Source organism: Artemia franciscana, chromosome 20 (assembly GCF_032884065.1).
Source record: "Artemia franciscana chromosome 20, ASM3288406v1, whole genome shotgun sequence".
NCBI classification, from domain to species: domain Eukaryota; kingdom Metazoa; phylum Arthropoda; class Branchiopoda; order Anostraca; family Artemiidae; genus Artemia; species Artemia franciscana.
Window position 1 is genome coordinate 36,016,167 of NC_088882.1, and position 18,577 is coordinate 36,034,743.

The 18,577-nt window shown below is 35.6% G+C and overlaps 1 protein-coding gene across 1 annotated transcript in view; it reads right to left on the bottom strand.

The window, feature by feature from the left end:
• LOC136040195 (UPF0430 protein CG31712-like) overlaps positions 1-18,577 on the bottom strand; it is a 64,564-nt gene that overhangs the window by 36,223 nt on the left and 9,764 nt on the right. Inside the window, exon 2 of the mRNA XM_065724346.1 lies at positions 15,942-16,061. Within this exon, the coding sequence (XP_065580418.1) occupies positions 15,942-16,061 (120 nt within the window). The remainder of the gene's footprint in view (positions 1-15,941; positions 16,062-18,577) is intronic.

The window sequence follows — 18,577 nt, forward strand, 5'->3', positions numbered from 1 at the left end:
CTCTTTTTTAGGATTGTATAAAAATTATGCCATTTCACTTGTTGATACCTAAGCCTAATAGGCTTGGCTACTTGTAGTCAAGAATGGAAGAATGGAGAAGAATGTAGTTTTCAAGTGTTTGGTTAAATGACACGGGTAAAAGGCGGGAGTAAGTATGACTAAATTGGCTAAATTGACATGGATAATTGGAGAAAAAGATAAGACAAATAGTCTGAGCAAGAGGCAAATCTGGCATAAGCTCTTTTTAGGTTGTATAAAAATTATGCCATTTCACTTGTTGATACCTAAGCCTAATAGGCTTGGCTGCATGTAGTCAAGAATGGAAGAATGGAGAAGAATGTAGTTTTCAAGTGTTTGGTTAAATGACACGGGTAAAAGGCAGGAGTAAGTATGACTAAATTGGCTAAATTGACATGGATAATTGGAGAAAAAGATAAGATAAATAGTGTGAGCAAGAGGCAAATCTGGCATAAGCTCTTTTTTAGGTTGTACAAAAATTATGCCATTTCACTTGTTGATACCTAAGCCTAATAGGCTTGGCTACTTGTAGTCAAGAATGGAAGAATGGAGAAGAATGTAGTTTTCAAGTGTTTGGTTAAATGACACGGGTAAAAGGCAGGAGTAAGTATGACTAAATTGGCTAAATTGACATGGATAATTGGAGAAAAAGATAAGACAAATAGTCTGAGCAAGAGGCAAATCTGGCATAAGCTCTTTTTAGGATTGTATAAAATTTATGCCATTTCACTTGTTGATACCTAAGCCTAATAGGCTTGACTACTTGTAGTCAAGAATGGAAGAATTAAGAAGATTGTAGTTTTCCAAGCGTTTGGTTAAATGACACGGTAAAAGGTGGGAATTGGCTAAATTGACATGGATAATTGGAGAAAAAAATAAGACAGATAGTCTGAGTGAGAGGCACAACTGGCATAAGCCTCCTTCAGAAATGATGTCATTGATGATGACAGAAATGATGTCATTTTCACTCCATCTATCCACCCATCTTAGGGCAGAACAAAGGTAAATAGCCAAGATGTAATTTTCTCTGTCCTTGGTACTTCAACAAAATTACAAAGGCTCCAGTTTCCAAATTTGGTTAAAACAAAACAGCTAGATACCTTCAGCTTGAAACAAATTTAAAAAAAAAAATGCTGCAGCGACAAACATGCATCCTCAATAGCAAATTTATTAGAATTTAGATAAGTCCTCTTAAGCAAGGCAGAACTTACGCAGCTGACTTACTGCATTAACGACGTTCGATACCAAAATGTCATTTTGCAAGACTCGGCATCAGCTGAAAGTCCCAAAGACAAAGGGCCAATTAGCAAATTTTATCAGCACCACAGGTAGCTTCCAAAGCAATTTTGGTACAGATTAATAGGGGATCTTAGATGTGACAACAGTTTGAAAAGGTACCGAGGGGATAATTTAAAACAAATGAAACTAAAAATCTCTTACTAGTTTTTTAGCAAAAGGCTGTCCAGTTAATATACATCCAGCATAAATAATGAGGATCCTGTTTCTATAAAAATTTAAATCGAGACAGTTAGCACAACAGGAGCTGTCAATTTATTCAATGAGACTTCTTTTTAACTGATTTTTAGTGTTTTCCAACCAGGTATACTAGAATATATTTAGGGACTGCCAATTCCAGAATTTTAAAAAGAAGATTCTGCTTGATTCAATTTAAAAAAAAAATATCATTCTAATCGTTAAGTTCCATTAAATCTGAATATCTCTATGTCTGGCAACAAACTAGAGAATATAATAGCTTTTCTAAGATTTCCAGGAAAGTAAGATTTCCAAGTTGTTGGCTCTTGGTTTCCGTTGTTTATTTGGATCTCTTATTTATTCTATACAAGACCACCCAATAAATTTTGAATAGTTGGGCACACATGTATGGCCACGTAAACTAAAACAAAAAACAATATACACCAACACAACAACAAAAAAACAGATGTCACTGCTGTAGTTGCTGTTTAGAGAAGCTCTAAACAAAATCCATTATGGTAAGAAAAACATTACCCAAGGGTCCTGTGGTGGCGCAGTGGATTTGACCTTAGCTTGGTAATACGGGACCCAGAGATCGCATCACGCTGCAGAAATATACTGCAGGGCCGACACAGGGACCATAGTAGTCAAGAAGCGACGTTAATTCTTAAAACATTACCCAAAACGAATCAAACTATACTAAAACATTGTACAGGTCTAAAAGGTTGATTATTCTAACAAAATACAATGGTGTTTTTATGTAAGCATCTTATACAAGACCTACATCAACAAAAACAGGCTAAAAGTCTTTCAATGCAATTATGCTTTAAAAAATGACTGCCCTTTTTCTTCTGGCAAAAGTTTTGATGGGTACCTAGAGAAATTTGGGGGGAAAATATGGAAAACATCAGACGATTTTCTCCCACCACGCATTACACTTCCAACTGAGGGCAGTAAATTAGGAGATTGGTACCTGCACAGTGCAGACCATTGGTCAACATGTGAAAGTTTTTTTTTAAGTTTTTCTTTTTATTTTGACTTTTATCTGGTAAGTTCAGACTCTTTTTTATGTTGAATCTCTTACATTTTTTTCCCTTCATTATTAGGATTTTATAAAATTCTGAATTTATTTATAATTGAACTATCATAATCAGTGTTTTCTCACCTTAATTCTGTATATGTTAGTCCCCTAATATATTTTTTTAGTTCCTAAAACTTCTCTAAAACTCTCTTTGTCTAAAAAATTTTGTTTTAAAAAATTTTCAGCTAAATAGTGTAGCCTAAGTTTTGTCATAAGTGTGTCCAAAAATTAAGGCTTTAAAACCAATCAAAACCAAAATATATCCTTACTCTATATATTATAACAAGAAAACATTCTTATTATATACAAAAAATATTTTATATAACAAAAAATGTTATACAATAAAATATAATAAATATATATAGTATATAAAATACATAGTATAATATAATTAAAATATGTTTTTAACATAAAACAATTAAATACATGTTTTTTTTTATTGCTAAAAAACATAATATTTTTTTATTGTTATATCATATTCTTATTTTTAATTTCTTTCTTCCGGGGATGTAGATGTTAATTTTATGTTTATTTGTTCTTGCTTTATCAGTCCTTGACAAATTACATTAAATAAAAATTAAAAAAATTTTTAACTGAAAGTAAGGAGCGACATTAAAACTTAAACGAACAGAAATTACTTCGTATATGAAAGAGGCTGCTTCCTCATCAACGCCCCGCTCTTTACGCTAAAGTTAGACTCTGTCTCTCAATTCTTCTTTTTAAAACAGTAAAAAACTTTAGCGTAAAGAGCGGGGCGTTGATGAGGAAGCAGCCTCTTTCATATACGAAGTAATTTCTGTTCGTTTTAAGTTTTAATGTCGCTCCTTACTTTCAGTTAAAAAAACTTGTTTCTTTTATTTAATTTCTGAACGTTTTTGAATCAATGCATGTTTTGATTTTGGCTCTCCGCAGAGGAATAATTAAAACGAAATTTTTTTTGCATTTCTTTTTTGGCTAAGTGGCTTTCTCATAATTTTGATCGAATGATTTTGAGAAAAAAAGAGCGGGGGAGGAAGCCTAGCTGCCCTCCAATTTTTTGGTTAATTAAAAAGGCAACTAGAACTTTTAATTTTTTACGAATATTTTTATTAGTAAAAGATTTACGTAACTTATAAATTAGCTTACGTAAAGAACTTTTGTATTCTCATATTTTTATTACATATATGAGGGGGTTCGCCCCCTTGTCAGATCCTCGAACTTTACACTAAAGCTTAAATTTTGTCCCAATTCATTGAAAATGACCCCAGAATCACAAAAGCCGTAGAATAAATAGTTGAAATAACTAAAAATACTTTAGCGTAAAGAGCGAGGTATTAGGAGGAGGTGAGCCCCTCAAATGAGTAATAATTTCTGTTTGTTTTAAGTTTTAATGCTGTTCCTTACTTCCAGCTGAAAGAACTTTTTCATATTTATTTTTTCATTGTTTTTTTAAATAATGCTAGTAAATCCTGCGCTCCCTTCATGGAGATTTTCTTCCCCCATGACAAATTATCGATGGAAAGTTCCCCCAGAATATCCCCCTCTTCTCAACCCTTCCCCCAATCAAAAAAATCCTCCTGAAAACGCCTGTACACTTCCCAATAACCATTACTATATGTAAGCATTGGTCAAAGTTTGTAACTTGTTGCCCCTCCCATGGGGACTGTGGGGGAGTAAGTCGTCCCCAAAGACATAGTTATAAGGTTTTTCGACTACGCTGAATAAAATGGCTATCTCAGAATTTTGATTCGTTGACTTTGGTAAAATAATTAGCGTGGGAGGGGGCCTAGGTACCCTCCAAATTTTTTGGTCACTTAAAAAGGGCACTAGAACTTTTCATTTCCGTTAGAATGAGCCCTCTTGCATTATTCTAGGACAACTGAGTCGATACGAACACCCCTGGGGAAAAAAACAAAAAAACAAATAAACACAAACCCGTGATCTGCCTTCTGGCAAAAAATACAAAATTCCACATTTTTGTAGATAGGAGCTTGAAACTTCTACAGTAGGGTTCTCTGATACGCTGAATCTGATGGTGTGATTTTCGTTAAGATTCTATGAATTCTAGGGGGCGTTTCCCCCTATTTTCTAAAATAACGCAAATTTCTCAGGCTCGTAACTTTTGATGGGTAAGACTAAACTTGATGAAACTTATATATTTAAAATCAGCATTAAAATGCGATTCTTTTGATGTAGGTATTGGTATCAAAATTCCATTTTTTAGAGTTTTGGTTACTATTGAGCCGGGTCGCTCCTTACTACAGTTCGTTACCACGAACTGTTTGAAAGTACCGAACTTTTTGTCTTGAAGAAGTTCTGTCGGCGAACATCACAAGGGATAGAGACCCATTTTCGTCTCAAATAAGCCTATGGTAACTTCGTAGGAGTGCTTATGTTCAAGCCTCAAATTTAAACCTTCGGGAAATTGGAGCACTACATTGTTGTTCATGAAAACTGGATCCAGTTGTCACCTGACAACTGGATATGAGGATGTGAGCAATTTCTTGATGATTCTCAACGAAAAATAGATTTTTTTTGGTATATGTGAAAGCTCTCTCTCGTTGTAATGTTGATCTCGTTGATCTGTTCCGGATCAGGAATTCACCAACAATAGAGGAAGTGTCAGTGAACTCAAATTTGAGCCATCCACCAGTGAAGAAGTTCTTAAGGTGGTCAAAACTAAATCTAATTCGACAGGCTTCATTGATATCTTGGTTTCTTCCTCAACTGTAAATCCTCTTGGAAGCAGCACAGTAATCTAGTCGCAACAAAAGTTACAAGAGGCTTATGAGTGTGAGATTGAAAAACATTTCACCACTATCGGTTCTTTTAACTTTATACCATGCGATAGTGAGCCCATATATTTCTTATGGTTGTGTCATACAGTCAAGTAATTTTTTTTGTGAATTTCAGAAGAGCGCAAATTTTACAGAATAAATTGGTTCGTTTATTGGGTAATTATGTGGAAAATGCCAATGACAGTATCTTGCTTTAAGCGATTGAGAGTGCTTAATATTTGAGAAACACACTGAACGCACAGGTTTGTTTAAAAAGAACATGAAAAGGTTTTTTTTATATTTGGAAGCATAGTCTATTATTTTTTATTATTGAATTGGAATCATGTTTTTTTCGTTTGTTTGGGGGGTGGAAATTAAATCTTTTTAGATTTTTTTTTTTTTTTTTTTTTAGAAAAAAGGTACAATGAGAGGGAGAGCATTTTTTGCTTTGAATCGATTTAAAAATTGGTCGAGAGTTGAAGGGTTGCCGCTGTCTTTTATCAGGCGCATTGTGCCTTCCCTGGGCGGTTCTTGTGTTTAATTTTTATTGAACATAACATTGTGTTTAATGTTTATTAAACACAGCACAATGTTGTATTAAACATAACATTATTGTGTTTATCCAAATAAGTTTCACAAATAAAATAGTTAATAGTCAATGTTAAAATGAAAAAAATGCCAAGTGTCACCAAACACTAGCTGGCGTTGGCAGTTTTGTTTTGAAGATACTAGCGACAGTTTCCACTCTTAGAAGTTACCCACACTTTTTGATGGAGCTGACGAGTCATTGGTGAACTTAATTTTTAAGAAACCCAGAAAGTATTAAAGTATTTCTAACTTTTCTGAAGACACAGAAGAGATTCTGATTCACACAGGCGAAAAAATGAGGGATCCCTATTATATCTAGAAAAGCAATTTACCAACAGGAGACATTCTTATGATACATGCAGTTCAACACATAATTAAGATCTTTTTGGAGTTCGAAGCAGTTTAGACCAATCAAAAATTATGGTGTAGTATTAGATGGCGTTGGCTGCATTTTGTTTGTTTATACTCAGACCAACGTAGAACCAAATTAATAAAATATATATTTATCCAGTTTCTTTTACTAACTTCCTTATTTTACTAGGTACTACGTTTTGTTGTTGTTTTTTTTTGGGGGGGAAGGGTTAAGGGTACTTGGACAACGAAGGAAATTGGTATTTTATATACTTGGAAATTGCATTGAATATATACAAAAATTGAACTGAATAACCAACACTGGTTAAACTTGTTGGGTGAAAATTATTGAAAGAGATTAATTTCCCAGTTTGAAGAAGCCTAGAGCTAGAGGAAATTCGGATACCAGACATATTGCATCTTCAAATTAACGGGGGGTCATTTTAATACCCCCCCACGCCTGTAAGTCTTCGTTTTTTGACATTTTTGTGCATATATATATTCCATCAAATAAATCTCAACAGACTCCATTGGTGGAAAAGCGGTGGCGAATTTAGACATATATAGAAAAATTAATTCGGAAGAGGAATATCCAGCAGTCCATTTATAATTATTCCTTTGCTAACAAATAGTGCTTAATTTGAAGTGAATAGTCATTTTGTTACGTCATTAGTTGGAAAAAAAGGGAAAAGATTGTTGGCCCCTTCCATCACTTTGGCTACGCCAAGAGCAGCGTTGCCGAGAGCGTTGAATTTACTAAATTTCGGAGTTAGTTACCGTCAGCCAGAATCTTACTAGTTTGTGGGAGAGAGTTGCCAGCAGTTGGAAAGTTACTAAATGCCACCGTCACGAAATAAAAGGAAGCAAATTAGCCCTACTAAGGGGACTGACTTTTGTGCAGCTTGCTCTCAAGAATTAGATGAACATGCATCCGCTCTAAAGTGCGATGAGTGTGAGCAATGGCTGTGCATAGAGTGTCTGAAGCTGACAGCCAATGAATACGAACTTCTCACAAAAATGACAGACAAAGTTGGTTGTGAATGGCGATGCACACTCTGCAAAGTTCATGATTCAGACAGGTTTGCATCTAGCTCAAGTGTTGGGAAGGTGATTGACAATTCGCTACGTAAGCTACGCGAAGATTTAAATGTGGACTTAAAAGAGTCGTTAGCGGAAATCTCCAACGATGTGAAGGAGATCCAGTCTCAGCTATCCTCAAAATGCAGTACCCAAGATGTGCGGATATTGTTCATGAAACTATTTCAAGTACAAACCCCAATTTTGCCGCAGAAGTGAGGAAGGTAATCAGATCTGAACAGGACAGGGAGAAACGTAGATTGAATATCATAGCATATGGTATTGTTCCAGCTGATGATGAAACTGGTGCAATTACCCATATTATTCGCTCATCTTATGATTTTGACCCTGGACCAATCACGAACGTCAGAAGGCTAAATGCTTCTACCAGTAGACCCAGTACCACGTCTCGGCCTGCCCTGCTCATTTTCTCAGTCTCTTCGTGGGATATCAAGAAGAAGATTCTTCAGATCTCTATACAACGAAAGGAGAGTGTCCATTTTCATAATGATTTTTCTAGAGATGATAGGGATCTTAGAAAGACTTGTTGAAGAAGTGAAGCATAGAAGTGAGGCTAGTGAGACTGGTTTGGTTATTCGTGACTTGTCGATCGTTTCAAAAAACGACATCCTGGGCGCTCGACGCCCACCCGAGGCTTCCCAAGACATGCAACAATAGTTGCAACCCCTGCCACTCTAAATAGTTCAAAGTCTTCAAGTCTTCAAGTTCTAGTGTTGTTAGTGATGTAAGTATATCTAGTTATTCATCTTGTGTCTCTCCTGCCAATGGTGGTTTGTTATCTGAATTAAGTTGCTCTTACCACACTGCAGTATCCGTGAATGCAGATGCGGCACCATACTTAGCAGAGCCGCTGATTGAAGGAAGTGAAACGCATCCCCAATGCGGTGATGCATTAAGTAATCCAGGAAGAAATAGATGATTCTTGAAAGTGATGCATTCAAATCTGGACTGTATTACAAATAAACTGCCAGAGGTAAAGATGCTATTAGCTAATCAGTATATTGATATTTTTTGTGCTACAGAAGTTTGTCCCAAAAATTCTCTAATTATACTTGAGGATTCCCATATTGCAGTTGATGGTTATGAAGTGTTTTCTAATTTTTGTTCGAAAGGGTGCAGGAGAGGCACTGTTATTTATGTGAAGAATAATTTTAAAACTAAAATACTGAGTTTATTCCCTTATGTTGATGCTTATCCATGGGTGGATTTTGTAGCTGTTGAGTGCCAGCTCCTTGAAGAGACATTAAATGTTGGAAATATCTATCGAAGCCCCTCTGCACCTAATGCTAATGAATCACACCAAGTCGTGGCTGATCTTGTGAGTAAAATAGCTTCATCTAGCTCAAATTCTGTTTTCATCACCGGTGACTTTAATATGCCAGATGTGATATGGGTTGACGGCTACGGATTCACAACTCCAAACAACCCTGCCCAAACAACTCTGAATTCTGTAGCAAATCTCACCCTCACTCAACTGATTGATCAACCAACCCGTTATAGAGATGGTCAAAACCCAACTACACTTGACTTGGTATTTACGAATAACCCTGACACAGTCATGTCTATTAAATATTTACCTGCAATTGGCTCTAGTGACCACAATTGTGTTATGTTTTCGGTGCTGGTTTCCACTAGGCCAAGTAATATGAAAAAAAGATCTTATACAGATTATGTTAAAACCCGAGAACATTTGTCTGAAGTTGATTGGCAATCTTTTATTTTTAGTGATAATGTGGATGATTCATGGTTCAATCTTAAGTCATGCTTGCTTGCAGTTGAGAAGCAATTTAGTTCCATAACATACACAGAGAAAACCAAAACATTGCCATTTTTCACTATAGAGGTAAGAGAAGGCATTAACAGTAAGAATAAGGCATGGAAGAAATACAAGAAATCAAAACGGGAGAATCATCTTGCTGATTTCAAGAAATGTCGTAACAAGCTGAGAAATCTCACACGTAAAATCATAAGTGATTATGAAGTAAATATAGCCCTTAGTGCAAAAAAAACCCTAAAACATTTTGGAAGTACGTTTCCAGCTCTAATCCTAATAGACGTAGAATATGCCAGCTTATACGTTCTGATGCTACTGTGCTTGATTCCCCCACAGACATCGCAAATTGTTTAAATGCCGTATTTGCCACTAATTTCTCTCATTCAGTTTTAGTATCTTTCCCCCCCCCCCTTTTCCAAAAAGAAACCATGTCCACAAAACGCCATCTGTTGTGATTGATGCGGATGATGTTCTCAAGCGCCTGAATAAGTTGGATCCGAACAAGGCCCGGGGCCCTGATGGCATTCATCCACGTTTGCTGAAAGAAGCTGCAGCTCTTGTTGCCATGTCACTGGCTGATATTTTTAAGATGTCCTTAAAGATGATGATGGTACCAGCTGATTGGAAATCGGCCAATATAGTGTCAATTTTCAAGAAGGGAGATAAAAATAACCCTGAAAATTACCGGCCTAATAGTCTCACATCAGTCATTTCTAAAATGCTCGAAAGTATTTTCAATGACGCTATTATTAACCACCTTGAAAAAAAATGGTTTATTGTCGAAATCTCAACATGGTTTCAGAAGGAGTCGTTCCATTGAGACGAACCTGATCCACTCTTATGATACATTCACTAAATTAATTGAGGAAGGTAAAGCGGTTGATGTCCTGTTACTCGACCAAGCCAACGCCTTCGACAAAGTTGTCCACGAATATCTTTTACATAAGCTCCAGGCATATAGAGTCCATGCTGACACTGTGGAGTGGATAAGATCGTTTCTGATTGGCCGAATCCAGAAGGTCATGGTCTATTCTGACAATGGAGACCCCATATTTTCAGAGCCTGCACCAGTTATAAGCGGGGTACCCCAGGGAAGCATCCTTGGCCCCACCCTCTTCTCTATATATATTAATGATTGTGAGGATGTTCTACAAAACCTCATCACTCTCTACACTGATGAAAGCAAACTAATTGGAATTGCCGATGAAACCCTGCAAAATGACTTGAACAGTCTCTCCTTATGGGCTTCTATCTGGATGATGGAGTTCAACCCATCAAAATGCAAAGTCCTTCATATGGGTCCCCACAACAATCAGATTTCATATTTTATGCTGGATAAATCTGGCACACGTATCCAAGTTGAGGCTATTGAGAGTGAACGAGACTTAGGGGTGATCGTTGACAGGAAGTTTAAGTTCCATGAGCACACTATGCAACAAGTTGTTAAGGCCAACAGAGCCCTGGGACTAATTAAACGAACCATATCATCACGCCATCCTCTGATAGTAAGAAAATTATATAATGCTCTTGTAAGACCACATCTGGAGTTTGGCTGTCCTAGAGAGCGTACAGAGAAGAGCAACTAAGCTTTGTGCCCCACACCAACAACTTCCCTACCCTGAACGTCTGCGTCGCCTGAAGATACCCACATTGGTTTACCGGCGGCACAGAGGAGATGTCATTTTTGTCAAGAAAATGTACCAAAACAACATAGCTAACTCCATTTTTACTCCCTCTCTTGCCACTATGACACGAGGCCACTCAATGAAGCTGCAACAGGAGCACTCAAGACGCAGAGAGAGGACGAACTTTTTCTCAGTACGTGCTGTCTCAACTTGGAACAGTCTTTCCAATGAGACTGTCTCGGGTGAATCGATTAATTCTTTCAAAAATGCAGTTGATTTGGAGTGGAGTAACGTGGAATGGAAGTACCAGTGGGAGACCACACCCCATCATACCCACTAATAGTGTCACCTCATCAATCCGACAGCGAGATGTTCTACAGGAGGATGCAGTCCACCTTATCTCACTGTAAATGCGATTTAAGGTAATTTAAAATAATATATGCAACTTGAATTCTAGCAAATTGACATAATTAGAAACCCGCCCCCGTACTTAAGTACTTCTAGTACCACGTGCTTAAGTCAACACAAGTACTTAGCGTCGACCAAGCAGAATTATAACAAAGGTCAAAGCAAAGATTCCAATTTTTTAAACTAACAACTCAATCCATAAGAAATAATCCCATTGTTCATCACCTAAGTAAAAAAGCAAACTGGCATAAGATTCTTGTTATGGAGAATTCTTTACTCTAAAATTCATAATCTTTCAGACTATGATGAAATCATTTGAGTAAGTGTAAATTTTTAAGCATTGCGCCATTTATTTAATTTGCCAATTATTTGTTGTTTCTGTTATTCCCACAGAGCACAGCACAAAGACAGCAACTCTACCAGCAGGTGCACAATTGGCAACACTGGTATTTTTTGAACTCTCAAAATCTAACTCCTGTTAGATTTCCAATGTGATACTAATGATTTAACATTATATTCCCCCTCCAATTGCTTATGCTTACACAAACATTAATTATACCCATATCAAAGGAAAATTATACCATCGGTTTAAACGAACATATATGGCTTCTATAGTCTCTTTACCTTTGCTCCCTCCCCTCCTTAAGGAGGAGTTATCACTTTTGTTTACTTATGAAAACTGTCTTCAGCAACAGGTATAACTTTACCATTTTTGAACCTTCAAATCAACTGATTTCTGATATTAGCCTTTTTAATTTTCGATCTTGGTTAACAAATCAAAACTGGTTGGATCTCCTATTAAAATATTATATCTCTTATATTAAAATAAATACTAAAATAAAGTATTTCATGCCCCTTGGACCATCTTAAGTCTATTCATGCCTGAAAACTGCGATTTCAAACTACTTTTTTGTTAGTTATTTCAAGATAATGAAATTTTACAGCGTCACATTCTGGTCAGTTTTGCCACTTTGGACCATGAAAATGTATAAGCAAATTTAATTAGATAAGTTTGATAACGCTTTTCGTCCATAAAAATCAAATACCAATAATCAGCTGATTCCAAAGACAGCTACACATTCAAAGAAAAGCTTCAACTTATTCAGCAATTAGGTGATTTATATTTTTAGCTTTTTTGGTGATTTATCACCCACGTTTCTTCTCCTTAAATTTGGCACCCACTACTCCTAAAACTGCGAAACTGCATTTTGATGCGTTTTCCATTGAAAATTAAATAACGACTTATCGTAATTTTGTAAAACATATCCGTGGCAGTCCAATTTTTTCCGAAAATGCATTAAGAATACGGTTTGAATGAGCTAGAAGAGATCTATTTATTCGTGAAATCAAAAATTGGTTAATCTTTAACCCTGATCCAGTTACAAACAGTTCTCAAAAGGGTAAGGGCATAAGTTCTTTATCTTCGAAGTACTGAACAATCTAGTAATTTGGAGATTCCCAGTGAATTCCTGGTTGACTAGAAATCAATCTTTGAAGTTTCTTAAATTCTGATTTGCGAGAAAGATTTTTTTCTTGTGTATAATTGGGAAAAGTGGACTTATGCCCTTTCGAAAACACCATGGATATACGGTTGTGTAATATTGCACTTACCCAACTCAAAAAGTAAGATTTAATTTTCTTCAATTAATTAATTAAAGATACAATTCATTATTTAATCTTGAATTACTTTTATTTTCTTGGCTTTTCTGGACTTTAATTTCGAGATCGAGGTCAAAGGCCAGGACTGAGTCTGTTGATTTTTTGATTAAAATCAAGTTGCCATCAAGCCATGGCTAATTGGAGATAAAGCCAAGACAAATAGTCTGAGCAAGAGGCAAATCTGGCATAAGCTCTTTTTTAGGATTGTATAAAAATTATGCCATTTCACTTGTTGATACCTAAGCCTAATAGGCTTGGCTACATGTAGTCAAGAATGGAAGAATGGAGAAGAATGTAGTTTTCAAGTGTTTGGTTAAATGACACGGGTAAAAGGCGGGAGTAAGTATGACTAAATTGGCTAAATTGACATGGATAATTGGAGAAAAAGATAAGACAAATAGTCTGAGCAAGAGGCAAATCTGGCATAAGCTCTTTTTAGGTTGTATAAAAATTATGCCATTTCACTTGTTGATACCTAAGCCTAATAGGCTTGGCTGCATGTAGTCAAGAATGGAAGAATGGAGAAGAATGTAGTTTTCAAGTGTTTGGTTAAATGACACGGGTAAAAGGCAGGAGTAAGTATGACTAAATTGGCTAAATTGACATGGATAATTGGAGAAAAAGATAAGATAAATAGTCTGAGCAAGAGGCAAATCTGGCATAAGCTCTTTTTTAGGTTGTACAAAAATTATGCCATTTCACTTGTTGATACCTAAGCCTAATAGGCTTGGCTACTTGTAGTCAAGAATGGAAGAATGGAGAAGAATGTAGTTTTCAAGTGTTTGGTTAAATGACACGGGTAAAAGGCAGGAGTAAGTATGACTAAATTGGCTAAATTGACATGGATAATTGGAGAAAAAGATAAGACAAATAGTCTGAGCAAGAGGCAAATCTGGCATAAGCTCTTTTTAGGATTGTATAAAATTTATGCCATTTCACTTGTTGATACCTAAGCCTAATAGGCTTGACTACTTGTAGTCAAGAATGGAAGAATTAAGAAGATTGTAGTTTTCCAAGCGTTTGGTTAAATGACACGGTAAAAGGTGGGAGTAAGTATGACTAAATTGGCTAAATTGACATGGATAATTGGAGAAAAAAATAAGACAGATAGTCTGAGTGAGAGGCACAACTGGCATAAGCCTCCTTCAGAAATGATGTCATTGATGATGACAGAAATGATGTCATTTTCACTCCATCTATCCACCCATCTTAGGGCAGAACTAAGGTAAATAGCCAAGATGTAATTTTCTCTGTCCTTGGTACTTCAACAAAATTACAAAGGCTCCAGTTTCCAAATTTGGTTAAAACAAAACAGCTAGATACCTTCAGCTTGAAACAAATTTAAAAAAAAAAATGCTGCAGCGACAAACATGCATCCTCAATAGCAAATTTATTAGAATTTAGATAAGTCCTCTTAAGCAAGGCAGAACTTACGCAGCTAACTTACTGCATTAACGACGTTCGATACCAAAATGTCATTTTGCAAGACTCGGCATCAGCTGAAAGTCCCAAAGACAAAGGGCCAATTAGCAAATTTTATCAGCACCACAGGTAGCTTCCAAAGCAATTTTGGTACAGATTAATAGGGGATCTTAGATGTGACAACAGTTTGAAAAGGTACCGAGGGGATAATTTAAAACAAATGAAACTAAAAATCTCTTACTAGTTTTTTAGCAAAAGGCTGTCCAGTTAATATACATCCAGCATAAATAATGTGGATCCTGTTTCTATAAAAATTTAAATCGAGACAGTTAGCACAACAGGAGCTGTCAATTTATTCAATGAGACTTCTTTTTAACTGATTTTTAGTGTTTTCCAACCAGGTATACTAGAATATATTTAGGGACTGCCAATTCCAGAATTTTAAAAAGAAGATTCTGCTTGATTCAATTTAAAAAAAAAATATCATTCTAATCGTTTAAGTTCCATTAAATCTGAATATCTCTATGTCTGGCAACAAACTAGAGAATATAATAGCTTTTCTAAGATTTCCAGGAAAGTAAGATTTCCAAGTTGTTGGCTCTTGGTTTCCGTTGTTTATTTGGATCTCTTATTTATTCTATACAAGACCACCCAATAAATTTTGAATAGTTGGGCACACATGTATGGCCACGTAAACTAAAACAAAAAACAATATACACCACCACAACAACAAAAAAACAGATGTCACTGCTGTAGTTGCTGTTTAGAGAAGCTCTAAACAAAATCCATTATGGTAAGAAAAACATTACCCAAGGGTCCTGTGGTGGCGCAGTGGATTTGACCTTAGCTTGGTAATACGGGACCCAGAGATCGAATGATCACGCTGCAGAAATATACTGCAGGGCCGACACAGGGACCATAGTAGTCAAGAAGCGTCGTTAATTCTTAAAACATTACCCAAGGCGAATCAAACTATACTAAAACATTGTACAGGTCTAAAAGGTTGATTATTCTAACAAAATACAATGGTGTTTTTATGTAAGCATCTTATACAAGACCTACATCAACAAAAACAGGCTAAAAGTCTTTCAATGCAATTATGCTTTAAAAAATGACTGCCCTTTTTCTTCTGGCAAAAGTTTTGATGGGTACCTAGAGAAATTTGGGGGGAAAATATGGAAAACATCAGACGATTTTCTCCCACCACGCATTACACTTCCAACTGAGGGCAGTAAATTAGGAGATTGGTACCTGCACAGTGCAGACCATTGGTCAACATGTGAAAGTTTTTTTTTAAGTTTTTCTTTTTATTTTGACTTTTATCTGGTAAGTTCAGACTCTTTTTTATGTTGAATCTCTTACATTTTTTTCCCTTCATTATTAGGATTTTATAAAATTCTGAATTTATTTATAATTGAACTATCATAATCAGTGTTTTCTCACCTTAATTCTGTATATGTTAGTCCCCTAATATATTTTTTTAGTTCCTAAAACTTCTCTAAAACTCTCTTTGTCTAAAAAATTTTGTTTTAAAAAATTTTCAGCTAAATAGTGTAGCCTAAGTTTTGTCATAAGTGTGTCCAAAAATTAAGGCTTTAAAACCAATCAAAACCATCAATAAAATAAATAATCAAAATATTGACAATATATAGAAAATAAATCACATTAGTCAATTTTTTTTCTTTTACCTTAGTCTTTCCATTTCTGCTAATCTTTCAACTTCATCCAATTTAGATCGACTTTTCTTATAACTTCTTTTACTCTTTTCAGAATCATCACTGGATATACTTGAACTAGACCTCCTTTTTCTGAAAGAGAGATTTGGCTAATACTTGATTGGTGAATAAATGGCCTATAGTTCACCCAGGGCAGTGGAGTTGGAATATTGAAAATGTCTGAAGTTGGTTATAACTTATAAAATCTAATTTAATGAAGCTTTAAAACAAGAGCTTTAGTAAATGTTGGCTGAATGGAGTTGGTGTCAGTATATACAAAATGTCTGGAATTGGTTATAGCTTATAACTGACTCCACATGCCTGAGTTCACCCATTTATGATTTATGAAGATATTCTATATTAATTCAAGTCCAGTTCATTGAGATTTTCAACTATTTTCTGTATTTATCTCACCTGGTTCTGTTGTAAACACATTCTAGAAACCATTCTGTACTGACCTCCAACTTACATGATCTGGGTTTTGTCCATTTATTAAGTTCTGGTACTTAATGGCAGCTTAACGCTAGCATAAATCAATACTTTACATCATATTCTTCAATCCTATGAGGCAAATTTTCCTTATAATGTAGCCAGTACCAAGTGGACTTGAAATCTACATATGATGTTATGTTTTGTGAAACCTTTCATGCTTCATTACACAAAATTATCATCACATATTTATAATCTTGAACAGTTTGTTCATAATGTATTTAGATGGTGGTCCTGATGGTTTTGCAAGTTTTTACATCAGTCTTGGGTGAAAGGAATTGTTTATATATTTATTTCCCTCAAAGTAGTAGAGTATATAAATTACATAAATGAACTGCTTAATAACATAACTGAATAAAACAAATATGAATAAAAGAAAAATATAAACATTATTTAAATTCTGGAAAAAGGAAAAGATTGAGCATAAAGAGAATATTTTCAGACCTGTTGTAAAAATTATCTATCTTGAGTCCTGGCTAATTCCAGTGACTGTTTAATTTTAAACTTCAAAACTAATTCAGTGCTACTGAAAACAAATTAGGAAACCAAGTGAAAATTTACAAAATTGAAGAAAATTCACATATTTCAAAATATTGAAAAAGGACAGGATACAGAACATAAAGAGGAACTACATTAAAAAGAGAAAATATCACACAATAGATATCTATCAAAATATCAAACAATAGATACCACAAAGCTGTGTTACTGAACCAAATGCCTTTTTAATTTTACCTTGAATATTTAAAATTAGCATTGACTTCAAATCTCAAGCTAAAGCCAAATAAGGTAACCCTAGATAAACAACAATACCAGAAACTGGAAACAAAGTAATCCAGTTGGAAACAAAGTAGTCCATGCTGGACATCACAGCCAAAAACCACAGGTGCCCTGAAGCCAAAACATATTAATTGGAACTTCCACAATGTTGGCTCCATGCCACAATGGAATAGTCTCTCAGATCTCAACTTCAAAGCTCAAGCTGAAGCACAATAAGGTAACCCCAGATAAACAACAACAACAGAAACTGGAAACAAAGTAATCCAGTTGGAAACAAAGTAGTCCATACTGGACATCACAGCCAAAAACCACAGGTGCCCAGAAGCCATAACATGTGCATTGGAACTTCTACACGGTTGGCTCCATGCCACCATGGAATAGTCTCTCAGATCTCAACTTCAAATCTCAAGCTGAAGCACATTAAGGTAACCCCAGATAAACAACCATATCAGAAACTGGAAACAAAACAGCCCTGCTGCAAATCAGTTTAGTCCAATTATTGAGTACTAGCTGTTGGGGTGGTGCTTCGCACCACCCCAACACCTAGTTGGTGTTGGTGTTGCCCCCCCAAGTCCCCCGCGCACGTAAGTCGTTACGCGCCATTGTAGTTGTGTCCCTGTGTCCCACCTGATATTTTGTTTACTAGTGAATTAAGTGAAGTAATTAGTGTGGAAGTTATAATTAGTATGACCACCTGCTAAGTTCTCTGTCACACCCTTTGTCTGTTTCCTCAAAAATTCTTGTTCTCGGTGACTTCAATGCACCCAACATTGACTGGTTGTCCTAAGCTACATCAGGGACAGACCAGAGTTTTGTATTTGTACTTGTGCAAACCTTACATGATTGTTTTCTGTACAAGCATGCTGCTGATCCCACAAGACTCATAAGTGATTCCATTCCCATGTACTAAACTTGGTGATCACAAAATCTCCAGATGACATAGTAGACCTTAAGATGCTTCCATCTTTAGTTAAAAGTGACCTTGTAGTTATGTCTCTATCAATGAATGTAAGTGCAGCAGTGAACTCTGGTTCTAAATTTTATTATGATTACACTAAGGGTTGTTACGATAAAATTTAAGACTTTATTGACTCTGTATTTATGGTTGAAGAGCTTCAGTCTAGTAATGCAAACGTAGATATTGCTTTTGAGTTTATCTGAGAGGTTAGAAAAGAAGCATGTGATAGGTTCATTCCATATTGCTACATAAAAAAGGTACAAGAAAAAGAAGACAACTGCCAAAATTTGTACTTGATGCTACTAGTGATAAAAATAATTATTAATTTATTTAAGAATTAACAATGCTTCTTGACTACTAAGGTCCCTGCGTTGGCCCTGCAGTG